This window comes from Temnothorax longispinosus, chromosome 1, assembly GCF_030848805.1.
Source record: "Temnothorax longispinosus isolate EJ_2023e chromosome 1, Tlon_JGU_v1, whole genome shotgun sequence".
Lineage (NCBI taxonomy): Eukaryota > Metazoa > Arthropoda > Insecta > Hymenoptera > Formicidae > Temnothorax > Temnothorax longispinosus.
Window position 1 is genome coordinate 4452288 of NC_092358.1, and position 13974 is coordinate 4466261.

Genomic DNA, 13974 nt, shown 5'->3' on the forward strand with positions numbered 1-13974 from the left:
GTAGAAACGTTTTACAACTGATGAGTTGGAATGACATTTGACATTATTCCATAAAGAACGCCGAGTTTAACACAATGATTTTTAAAATGTACATCTGTCGAAATTTACCATCGCAAACAAAGTGACACAAATCGTTTTCAGCGATGTCTTTTTTACATAAAACTCAATTTTTGTCTCGGATAATATTATGGATGATTTTCTATCTCGTACTAACGTGCTATTCGCAGCCTGCATTTTATATCGAAACGAAAAGAATTGCTTTTGCCACCTCATGTGTATATCTTTTTCTTCTTAACGTTATTGCAAACGCGCGCATTACAAACGCGTCACGCACTGGTAAGATGGCAATTACCAGCGCAACGGTGATTTCGCGTGCACGTTAAAGAAGTTTTTTTACACATTGGCTCGCATGCGAGATAATGTGCGGCCGAGGACCACGTATTATTAAGTTAAATAAACGTACCTTTAGACGCCTTTCACTTAAGACTCTTTATAAAGTAAGCTCCGAAAGAGTAGCATCCACGATACTACGAGGAGGCGTAAATCCGCACTCTCTTTCTTAAATGGATGCGAAGATTAGAGCTTCTCTTCGAGAGCTACATCTTCATTACAGCTGATTCTCGACTTCTTACTTCTTTCCCTTGGTTACACCGTAAAATGGCGATTTCATCGGTTAACAGCAACGATGACGACCAACGACGACGACGACGTTATCTGAGATGAGTTGTATATACACATCGAACGGAACTGCTACGAATAATCCAAAGAAAATACACCCGGTGCACGAACAAGATGATAAAATAAAAGATTCAGGTTTTACGGTGGCAAAACTAGAGAGGGATTATGTCATTTGTAGATAGAAAAAATATTTTTGAAAAGTATTATTTTGTTTTAAAGTAAACTATTTTTTGAAAAGATATTTAGAATTAATTCTTCGATAGTTTATAAATATCTAAGGTGATTCGGATGTCTTTTTTTAGAAATCTATTTTAGATTTCACCAGAATTTGAATATCTTCCTTAGGAAATATTTAAGATTATTATTTAGAAAGCATTTTAATCACACGCGTTATCCCTTCTGCGCGCCGACAATCTAATCCGTAAATTAGTTTTAACAATTGTGTTCAACGGATGTTGCAGATCTATGAACTAGCCGATTACCGTTAACGGTTGATCGTCCCGATTACCGTAGAATTGCTAATGTAATACTTTCCTGCGAGAAATCAAGTACAAGCATGCGAAGTATGACTCCCAGGCATTTCCTCCTCATGTGTGTTAATGACCGACTCTTTCTTTGAGTCATTTCAACCTTCCGCTTGCGAGAGTCATGAACGGCACAGGAAGTGCATTCTAACTATATTTTATATTAAAACCAAAGTTTTATCCAAATATTACTCGGATATTTAAATGTATATTTTTCAAAAGAAACACCAAAAGTTTGCTCACACCTTCCACTATAATTAAAATCCTTAAATTAAATTAATTTTTTCAACACTTTTTTCTCAGAAATAGATCGTTCTCCCAGAAAACTTTTCCGAAAGTTTTGCATCTTTATGAAGTAACATTTACAATGTACGTGCGCGATGTGAACTCGGAACACAATTTCGCTTTCGCCAGAACAAATCGCAGTTCACGCGCGTGCGATTCGCCGATGAATTAGTCGGACTACAATACCGGTGCTCGCATTCTTCCATAGCGACCGCCGTTGTTTCTTTTGCGTCGAAAATTAAAACTTTCCGCTTGTAGACACAACAACCACGATACGAGTCTGGCGTTCGATCCAGCTCCGTTCGTTGGATTCGCGGAGGCGCACGATGTACGTGCATGCATGCCGGTCGCATTAATAATACGGTTATGCAATAAGTCTCGTGCACGGTGGTTATTAGTGACTCGGACCTCGGGTATATGCAGCTACGAAACGTGCTCTACAGACATAACACTAAGCTCGCCGTGAACGCGAATGCGATTTGCACTCTGCAACCGCTGCGAAAACTGAAAGAATTAGTATTAATTATTCGAAATGCGATCAGAGAGACAAAATATACAAAGTTTATGCAGATTATTTTGTTTTCAACAGATCAGCCATGATTTGAAATCACAATCTTTCCGTTGTCGAGAGATTTCTTACAAAGAAAATTTGTCAATTTCCAATAGGCACATTTAATGTTATCATAACTACCTGAGAATAAAATTTTATAAGAGTAAAGTCTAATTGAAATAATACAAAGAATAAAACTCTATTGCGCCTTTGGAGCTTTACTTATAAAAAATCTTTGTTAATTTAAAAACTATTAATGTTTAAATATTTTTACGATAAAAATGGATTTTAATTTAATTGCAACGAATTTGTGCGAACTTAAACGTGATTCTATATTAAATGCGAAATTAAATAAATTTTTATACATTTTAGTTAGAATAATGTTATTTTATAAAATTGTGGGACACTAAGTGCCCAAATCGGACACTGCCAGATATATGGCAAGCTCTCCATTCTGCGCAAAACCACATGAATTGCAAACATGTTCAGATGCAGATATTCTGTGAGAGACGTTATCGCTGTAAAACATCACTCAGTCGAAACTCAAAGGCGCGAATAGAAATTTTCTAACGTACAAAATAAAATATCTTGGCACTATGCTAAAATCTGGTTTGAAACTTTAATTTATTTAATTGGTTTATTAAAAAATTATAGGAGCTAAGAATGTGTAAAATAAATCGCGGATATATAAACGTTTTACGAATAAAATACATCACACATATAATAATGTGTGACACGTACATCCTACGAGACGTAATAAAAAGTTGCGCGCGAATTGGAGTACGCGATATTATCTTTGCAAAAGACGTTGCTCCCAAACGCAAATACAATCTCGTACAAACGTATACGCGCCGCGCGACGGTTGAAAATAAAATCAAATGTCCAGCCGAAGCCGCGGATGCAATTTCGTGATGTGCCGCGTTATCCGGAAGCCGCCTGCGGGCGGACAAAAAGCGAAAACTTCAATTTCGAAATGGCTATAACGATCGGTATCACTCCAATAACATTGCTTTACGGTTGCAGGTGAGGAAGTGGTGACGGTACCGTCCACCAGCAACGGTCAGGAGAGCTGGAAAGCGCAGAGGCTGTCAGTAAACGGCGAATCGCCGCAATCGAGCAATCGTCGCCGCGGCTGCCGGCCTCAGTTACAACCGGTCGTTTCCGGCGGTAAGAGGAATCGGCCGGCGCCACCCCCACCGTCGCAGCCGATATCCTACAGGGTCAATGCCAAGGATCCGCTCGACAGATACTTCGACTGGCCGAACAAAGAGAACACACCCGGAAATGCCGTGAACCGTCGCGAGGACGACCACCAAACGAATCAAATCCAGGCAACCGAAGAATCGATAATGGGCTCGAATCTTAGCAGACATAACGGAAAGGGCCTCACTGGCCGACGCACTCAATCTTCCGGAAATCTATGTGACCCCAAGGGAAAGCTCAACAGTATGGGAAAGATACTGGTACCCTGTTCCAGCGCGCAGAGAGAAAGGTTGGTCATTTATAATTGTTATCTCCTCCATTACCGAAAATAGTTTTACATTCTTTTTAACACATTGACCGTCATGGTAGTCATCGGGAATCACCGTTGCGACCAGCATTTTTTAGTTGCACTCTGAATGGTGGTCACTAATGACCAGTATTATCGAAATTTTTTAAAACGCTTGTAAAGAAGATGTCATCTAGTATGAAACTTCGAATGGCACAAATAGCTAGATAATAATAAAGTAAAAAGTACACTATTCAATACATTACCCATAAGAATATAATCTTATATATTTAATCATACACAATACTTTTATCATTATGTACTTATGATCATAAAAATTCTACTCTAGTGTACACAATAAGATATCAAGAGACACGGCAGTGTCTCGCGGCAAGTACACGCGAAGCGAGACCGCACCGTGACTCTTTTACGCGATAAAATTTACCAGAGACACGTTAACTTAAGCTGAGGGTTTTTATTTTTAATTAAACGAAAAAGGATATTTTAACATTTTGCTTATTTGCTAAACAATGTTTGCATAATCTATAATATTCGATATTAAAGTTGCTTAACTCTTTTTATAAAGATTGAAAGAAAAGTAATTTTTTCTTATTGCGTTGAATTTTTTACAAAGTAGATGTAAAGAAATGCATATAAATATAAAATTAGAATGCATTTTGATTCAAAAGAAAATAAAAAGTATACGTATAATACATAAACATGAAGCTGGTACGAACCTTGTTGCTACGTAGTTGGAATTAAATATTGTGAAACATTACGTGAGAAAAAGGAGGCTGCAAGGTGTCTCAATCACACTTCTCTCGCGACAGATTAGATCTTCTTTGTAATCTAGCCTTGCAAACATCGTTAATTTTTTGAACGGCACGAAAAACGATTGAAAACACTACAGGGAATAGTTGTGTTGCAATACACGGAGGGAAAGGTCAATTCACGATCGATTATTCGTCTGATACCCTTAAGGCACTGCTAGTATCACGCCAATAGTTTGCTTAACACAAATTTACCTGTGGGTTATGAACATGTTCAGAACAAGGTGTAGGAATATATCGTTTAAATTGAAGCATGACATTAATGATTACACTTATTGTTAGCTTTATGATTATTAATATGTATGAAATTATTACATCTTGCAGTAAAAAGACATTAGAGAATTATTTTAATTATACTACTAATTTAATATAATATATAAAATATATATACAAACATAAATAAATTTTTATTTTGCCATAATGGCCAGTAGAGTCGATTAATATTCCCATTGTTGTTTAAAAAATATATATTTCTCGCAATTTTTGCGCTTGATTATATTCATCCTTCCTATCATTTTGTGCCACGTTATACGATAAATTTTTATCAATGCAATTACTTTGATATTGCCAAAGAAAGATTAATTAAAATTTATGATTTAATGACTAATTAAATTAAAATATTTTTCTTCCATTTCTTAAAGTACTATTAAGTGACTTTGTTTGCACAGCATTCGTGTAATGCTTGTCAACTGTGTAAAGAGGGGAACTCATTCATCGGTGTGAACTGTTTCTTTACCCACGATCCCCGTGGAACGATAAGACATTGCCTCTCTTCACCTCTAAACTTCTTTGTCCACAAGCTCTTCGTATCTGTTGAAAAAAAATTCACTTAACTCTCACATCTTTCCATAAATAAATCACCTAATTTTCTCCCAAATATTTTATTTAATTTTTTAAATTAAAATTTAAATTGTTGTTCTAAAACCTTTCTTTTTTCTCTGATCGTTTCTCCCCTCCCCCAAGAATTATAAGTAACAAATAAATACTCTTTGAATTGGCTAAATTGAAAACTATTTTGGAAAATATCGTTGACCATTCTGAGAGAAAACTATGGTATTGAAACGTCAAGTCTTTTAACAAAGCAAAGATATTCAGAAGCTATCACATAAATTAATATCATCAAATTGTCGATCAAAATGACATTCGTAACTATTAACAAAGCTAACTCATTGATGGACAGTTTGATCGACACATGGCATTAATTCGTGTGATGGCTTTGAAATACCCAGGAGAGTCGTCAAGAAATTACCTAAGCTAAATACGGTAATCGATACTCATTAATAAAGTAAAACAGATAAAAGGAATTATTTCCGCGAAAAATTGACATAGCGAAATCTACTAAGATTGATTGCGAATCGATCGATGGGTTCCTCTCTCGCAAGGTTGTCTTCTTGATTATTCCGTCGAGGATTACGAGGCGATATCTCCTTATAAATCATGAATAGCTATACTTAGACGCAAATAGGATTAGTTGCCAAGTAATAAAGCTCTTTAATTCGGAAGCACATGCTAATTAAATTTAGAGAGAAGACGAGACGTCACGTCGCTAGGAGGGCTTTTTGTCGGGTAGAAAAACGTGCAAAATCCCGCGTCACTTCGGCTCCGGAATCCTTCATCGACGTGTTGTGTACTGTGATGTGCTAAGTTATATACGTAAGACGATTAAGCAATAACAAGGTTGTCGTGAAAACATGACGCTGTGTATGCCAATAATATTCCTTTACTCCTGTTCGCCTAACTAAGCTAAACGGAGTAAGCTCCCGGCCGACAATGGCCCAAGATCGTTAATCCGAAGGTGAATTATATTCGACGTTGATAACGGTGATAAATGACGATGATAAGTCGGCAGAAAATGAGTCGACCGCGCACGTCGTCCTGTTATTAAATTAATAATTATTTGCGTCTCGCATATAGTCATTGTAATAACGAGCTGGGTAAGATGAAACCATGACTGACGGTGATCTTACTGTAACCGGTTGGTCGCGCGATATACCATCTAAAAACTATTATCCAATCCGTCAAGGACAGACGCCTCGTTAATAAGTTTAATAAGTTCTCCCGAACTCCCGACCATTTTTCGTAATATAGGTCGGCGTCTCACGATATTTAATCTAATACCTTTGCTTACCTGCATCTTAATTAAGCTTTTACATCGTTACATTTTGTCGTGCTGAAGGCAGAACATAAATAAAAAAATTGCTATACATCTTAATTAATTAATATTTTATCCATATACATAAATATATAAATTTATATTTTGATTGAAATAAATTGTACAGAATTAATGAGTAATAATATATTTTAGAAATACTTTTAGCTGTGATTATATAGTTCTGTCTAAGTTCGTACTACTTTGTTAAATTCCGTCTCCGACAACACAATTAAATTAAACAAGATATTTAAAGTAACGGTGGCGCGTTTAAAGTAAAAGGAGAAAAGCTGGGAAAGCTTTACTGGCGCGGAAGCTGTTCTGCATCTTGCAGCGACGTACAAAACAGAGAATCCACTTGCATCAGCGTCTCCTGGACGCATAGTTCTCTCTTGCAGCAACTGCACAAGCAACCCCTACAATGGGGTTGGCGGCGCCTCCGGTAGTAACAAGTTGCCGGCCGCGAGATAATTTAAAGCACCTCTAAGGTCGGCCAGTCGCTGAACCAGGGCGGCTTCCATTAAACCTTCGTTTACACGGGGACGTGGGCTAAAAGAGCAGTCGCGGGAAGGGAATATTAAAAGGCGGCCGCGCGCTTCCTGATCTCATTTGCGTAAGTGCTGTTGTCTAACCCGGCAGTGACAACACTAGTAATACGCGTAAGCGGAATCGTCCCTCCGTTTGTTACTTTTTTGCCTAAGCCTTGTAATATCAGACCGCGAATTTTAGTTACATTACCGAAAAGCCATTTTTATTTCCATGGATGTAAAGAAAACGTTTTATGAAAGAATAGTTGCTATCATATTATATTTATAATATCAACGTTATAGCCTCATATATATTTATTTATTTAATCTTTGAATAGTGATTATATATTTTCTTTCTGACAACAGTGATTATGTTTTACCTTTTGTAAGAAGATACATTCTCTCAAGTTTCTATATTTACATCTATACAATAAAAAAATAAACTTTTGAGGATCACGGCGAAAGAAGACTGAATTAAATTGAAATTAATAATAGGTCATACGGTATCACGAGTCTGTAACGGGATATCTTTCTGAATTTTAATATTGAATTATTTTAACATTGCGTTTCTCATCGCGTCCGTAGCTGTCAGTGGCTGTACTAGAAGACTGTTATTTGTATCATTGCTCTATGACCGGATAGAATTTTTAGGATCTATACCGTAGGTATCCGCGACGCGAGAGGTCGATGTAAGTGGAGAGACCGGTGAAAGGTCAGATGTTCTGCGCGCTTGTGCGCTTATGCATGCCACGAAGGTTTGTGCAGGCAAGGCATTCGCCTATCCACCGGGCGTGAAAGCGGACCACGGCGGATGATGTCACGTACGAATTATTAGTAAAGTTTCCTATACCGTTCTCGGTACGGTCCGTTGTCACGTAGAGTGTTTTATGAGACGCATGCAAATACGATCGCCGAGTAAATACGAAACGTTGTCACGTGTGTCGTGACATTACGATGATTATGTCATGCTCCCCAACTCATTTTCAGACATTTCTTAGACGTATAACGGCAAAGAACAAATACGAAGAGTAACATAACTTTTATTATTGCAGACATTTTCCTCCTGTTAGAGTATCCCCAAAAAAGAAGATATTGATACCGCGATGTCGACCTTTTTAATAAAGGAAAAGAAAAACAATTGTATATCGTAGCGTTCAAGATCTTAAACGCTACGATGTACAATACTTTTTATTTTCTTTTATTAAAAAGGTCAACATCGCAGACATCAGCTTGGTCAAGCTGAATTCAACTTCGTCGTTATCTCTAATGGATTGAAAGACGATTTGTCCATGATATTTATATCAAAAATGTCTCTCGACAAGTTTATTCTATTGACATATTCGCGCGCAGGAAGAAATGACGAGATATCTTACGAACATCACTCATGGCGATATTTCGATTCAGTGCACTCGATTTCATCTTGTTCGAATGTCACGTATGTCACATAGCATACGAACGTGCTGTCACGGCAGAGTTCTCGTTGCATCGAATGCACCTCATATATCGCTTTTAAGTGTTTTTATTTTATTTTATTTTATTTTTGTGCACCTTCGTTCGCGCCGCTGCGAGCGTAGCAATGGCGTTTAAACAGAAGTGTTCTCTCACGCACGCGAATTTACATTCGCGTCGCATTTTGCGCGTTTCGTTATATACACGTTATACATATACACGAGGAACGAGCGAAGTCATACAAAACGATTCGCATCCCCATTATATCAACGAAATAACGTACAAACGATGTGAACAGCGGATTATGCAAATTACCGTAAAGTATTTTTCCTACAGAATTTGACGCTTTCTGACGGCAACTTATTACACGAAACGCGTGCTTCCGTCTTACAAATTTGTTCCCTTCCCGACGCTTTCATCTTCCTTCAGACTTGTAATGAGGGGAAAAACGAAGTGACTTGAGTAATGCGAACGATCTAACGTGTAAAACGCATCACGAAATAACATACTCCCAAAGGAAGTTTATTCTGCAAAGTATTCTAAGTGATACATGCATATTTATAATTTCTTGCTGATTATTGTATTTCGTGACCTGTTCAAGATTTGAATAAATTATCCAACTGTTTGTGTTCTTTCTGCACAGGTATAAATTTTGCGGTTCGCTGCCAAATCACTTGGACGATAAAGATGGGCTGGACGAAGATCGACGGGATAACAATAACATCTCGTCCGAGAATGTTAGCGGAAATTTCGGCACGTTACCACATAAGAAACGCTCGTTAGGAGTGCACTTCTCGGATAGCGGACCGACCGGCACTTTGGATCTCGTTAAGCACCGATCGCAGGACTCTTTGGACGAGAACGATCCTTGGAGGTAAGTGATAATCAAGAATAAGAATAATGTAAAAATTATTTGTGTCATAATACAGAGAAATGCGCGATGCGCATTGAACGTTCGACATGTAATCTCATGTTAGAATTAATTATCCTTAATAAATTCCTGAAATTTATTACACTTCACGGTTCCGCATGCACATTTCGTCGCAAGCCTGTCGGGGATCGACGCGAATGGAGGCACGGCAATTTGGAGAATTCCGGGAATGTCCCTTTGGACTTCAATCTCTGTCGTTCGATCGATCGCGCATACTCTCATATCAAATGCGCGAACCCCCGAAGTTTTAACTTCAAACCTGACGTCCCCTTCGCGCGCGCGGCGAAACTTCCCGCATTTTTAAGTCCGAGGAAATAGTTCTCCCGTCGATCCTCGACTCGAAATGGCTCCCGATTCCGGCGAGCGCGCAAACGGATCTCTCCCCGCTGGAAGATTAATCGTGAGCGATTCCGGGCTGATTTCAGATATCAACAGAGCGACCTCGACCTCGTGCGAACCCGTCACAGTACCTTCGACTCGGTCAAGAGAAATCGCAGCGCCGACACCGTGCTGGTCGATTCCGGCCGCGGGAGATACGGAGGTCGCGGCGTGTCCTCGGAGGACAGATGCCACCGAAACTCGGACCTCGACCTAGTCGGCACGCTGCCGAAGCGCAAGCAAGACGCCAGAAACAGCAGCGGCAGGAGTCTGGAGTCGAACTCGTCGTCCTCGCAGCCGTGCATAATTAACGTCACCAACGTCGATGACGACGTGCTCATGAAGATGGTGCACAAGCCTGATTGCGAGCTGCTCAAGCATCGCCAGCAGCTCGGCAAATGCGTCGATTTAAAGCTGAGCAAACTGAGCGGCGAGCCGCAGGACCAGGGATACGCGTCCGAACGTTCGCCCGAAGACGAGCATCCGCCGTCGCTGCCAGGCCAGCCGTTTCCAAATGTGACACCCGGTAAGTGGCTTGTCATGGATTATTCGTGTCGATATTTTTTATTATTAAAAAAAATCGTAACGATACTCTTGCACTAGATGCAGATCTTTTTTCCGCGTCCCATACGACGTGGATTAAAACGTGAGTGCCTTTTCTCTGTGAAAAAGCGTCCATTATCCGGCACGTAATTAACACGCAATTAATATTCACTTGCGCGTAATCAGCTTATTGTTCGCAAGCAATATTCACCGTAATGCGAATACTTAGCGCCGTCCGATCGTGTGAAATATTCGTCCGCGTGGAAGAACGGACGATTCGTTCGAGGGAAACCTGCGGAAAAATAGGTAGTGTGAAAATGCGAACACGTTTACGCGAGGTTGACGTAACAGGATTTCGAAAGATATATCGAAGGATGAATTTTATACACGCGTAAAATTTCCCCGTCCACATGACGCTTTCACAAATCTTATTTTGTCGGGGACGGATCATCTGCGCGTTCTACGCGTATTCCCACGTGCGCGAGAAACTGTCACAAACTTTCCGAAGGTCGGAACCCCCTTCTTTGCTCTACCTGTGATAATACGCGACAGAGCGGCCTTGCCACGTGCAGTAATAACGAGCAGCTGATAAAGATGAATGGCTCGGCGATGACAGGTGAATGAAGATCGTGCCCGCCATGCAAATGATCGACTAGCGAGCGAGGCATTTTCATTTAGGTCTCAGTTTTCATTCAGCTTTTCCCTGCAATTTATTCCTTCGCGTATCTTTCAATCATGATCTCCAGATAACGTGAACGTATCATGATTTAAATCTCTCTTATTTAATTTGCGTGTATTATACGTACTTCTAAATTTACATATAAAAAAAGAAGCTTGTTATACGAATACACGGACCGAGTGTGTTAGCATTCCCAAGTCGTTAAGAAATTAATCTTGAGCAAGCTTTGCATAACAGATGTAAAGGAAAGTATACGTTACTGATTACATCGCGCGGCGGTATTTTTGACAAGTTTTACGACATTAATGACACGATAGGAAGTGTTTCGTAATTTACATTACAGCATTTTAACGAGCTAGCTTAGTCTGTTGATACCTGATCAGATCAATCGTCCCCCTTATATGTTATCACTCGTCATGCGTACTCCTGTGGGGAGTAATAGTTTTCCGTCGTACGTTTATAACAGAGCTGTTACTAACTGTAATTTTCCATGTCTCGATCAAAAGAATTTTGTCGCTGCAATTTGTCCATAATTCAGGTGAAACGTTTAAGCGATTAGATTAAATAGAATTCTCGTGAAGTTACACCAGACTCTAAGAATCCTGTCAAATTCAGACAAATCTACATAACTTTACATATAACATATGTTGGAAACGATTTCCAAGCCAGTTGTCCATGTTTGAAAAAGTGCTCACACACACACACACACACACACACACACACACAGATACACGCACACACATACACAACCTTGGAATGGATAATGCGTCATTTACTTTCGGCGTCGATTTTCAAGCGATTTGATCAATAGTCAGTCACGCGAACACTTCGCCGATCGCTTTACACGAATGTGTCTATATCGTGGCGCGCGTGAAATCTACATATTTTCAATTTCAATCTCATGCATTTGGAAGGAGCTGTTCACCGAGCGACGCTGCTGACGAATGGGCGGAATTATTTCCGCGTGTTACTTTTCGTACCGTTGCCGCCGCAATTCAGAAAGCAAGCTCTTCGAGGTGCTATTAAAACGTAAATTTTTTTAGTATCAAGAACAAAATAACGCTTTTTCCTTGGTACAATTTGATTTGCAATTAATTGGTTTAACATTTGAAAAGCGTTTTCCATTACATTTGCTTTAGCGTATATCAATGGTACCAATAGCAATTGATTGTTTTTAAAAATCAACTCTCTTGTTAACTTTAACATGCAAATATAATTTTTGCGTGCTGTTAATTTTCAGTTAGCTTGTTTACGCATCGGTACTGTACCTTGTTAAATGGCAGAAAAAATTCATATCTATTTCACATAGGAACAATCTGCAATTGAAGAGACCAGAATCAAAATGTAAAAATATCATGACGCAAATTCTCGCGCAAGCCGTTCCAGCTTTCAACGTGACGAAAAAATTCCATTCATCCCGCTGAATATACCTCGGTGACACGATGACATGCGTCCTTAGGACGTTAATGGCACGATTTAACAACACACCGTTGTTCATTGCGCCTGACGGGCAAGTTTCGTAGCGTAGTTATTACCCTTCCACCCACGCATAACGCTTGCGTATGTATATTCTAGAACAGCGGTTCTCAAGGACCGAGGCTGCACTCTCTAGCTCGCGAAAATCGTCACACATTTCGTAATCGTAATTCGCGAGGATCTCGTTCATTGCCCTTGCTAAAAGATCTCATTACAGTGACATCTCTCGCTGTCTGTCGCGAAAAATGTTATCTTGCGCTACGCTATTTCCATCCAGCGATTTTTTTTTTTTTTCAAAGTGCGTGGAGAAGCACAGACCGTTTCTGCAATGCGGTCTGCCGTGCCGTCGATAATTCCGCAATCACAGTTGGAATTTACGCGAACGCTTAATGGCCCCGTTACTGCGACTTTACGGGAGAATTTGGGATCAACCGAGGCGCTCGGAGGATCCCGTGAGTCACAAGTTGATGGCGCGACCTTTCCCGGAATTGTCGGGGGTTTTCGCACGTTCCGGCACATATACGGTGGCGGCGAGTCAACCCAGTTTGAGAGACCCTGACCCAGAATATATACGCGATCCTTTGTGCACAGCTATGGCCGTGTGCACTTTGTGCGAACTGGTATTTGCGACGGGATCCAGCCGGCTTCGAAATTACGAGGTTACCGATAATATATCGTCCAAATGCGCGCGGCGTGTCGTGAGAGAGTATATTAAAAATCAATATGCGATAATTAAAAGCGCGGTCGCGGTACACCGTTTCATATACTCCAAAGTGTCTCCCCAGTCTATTAGCCGAAAGAGCGACGTTTAATGAAACATTTTTATCTCCCGGACGAAATATGTACGTAATAAGTGGCAAACGCGCTTTTTAAAGCGTCGCTTATCTTTCATCTCGCGTATATCTCGCGCACGTAGGATGAGAATATTTAACTATGTAATACGCAAACCTCACCGCGTTAACCATTACTTAGGCGAGCAAGGCTAAACTTGCGAAACTAATAAATAACTATCTAGCATTATACGATGCTCGTTATACAGGCATGTTCGATCCATCCATTTGCTTTTCGGGTTAACATCGCTAAGAAGAGCAAAGCAAACTTGCCCGAATCAATAAACAGTCGGGCACCACGATCCTTGTTATGCAGTTTCCATGTTTCGCGATATGGATTGTTTATATTCGTCATTGTGTCACAACAGTACTGTGCGAGCACTCGAGCGAGAGATATTCCGTTCACGTAATGGTCGGGGACTTGATTCAGGATTCTCCTCCTAATTCGAATACGAATGTCTATGACAGAACGTTGGCTGAACTCGAGACGACTGAACGATTCAAATCTTCGCAAGCTATCCGCATCCTGATACCTGTACCGAATATCTGAATACTCGAATTAATTCAAATCGCACATGTGGTATTAATATTTATTACTAATATTAATATTTTCTTAAATATTATATTCTCATTGGTGTTTGTCACATATGGGAAAA

At 39.8% G+C, this 13974-nt stretch overlaps 1 protein-coding gene across 2 annotated transcripts in view; it reads left to right on the forward strand.

The window, feature by feature from the left end:
- The window catches only part of LOC139816037 (uncharacterized), a 102351-nt gene that overhangs the window by 65316 nt on the left and 23061 nt on the right, over window positions 1-13974 (forward strand). For both annotated transcript variants that reach the window (XM_071783332.1, XM_071783340.1), the window contains exons 2-4: window positions 3061-3529; window positions 9125-9355; window positions 9838-10316. In XM_071783332.1, the coding sequence (XP_071639433.1) occupies window positions 3061-3529; window positions 9125-9355; window positions 9838-10316 (1179 nt within the window). The remainder of the gene's footprint in view (window positions 1-3060; window positions 3530-9124; window positions 9356-9837; window positions 10317-13974) is intronic.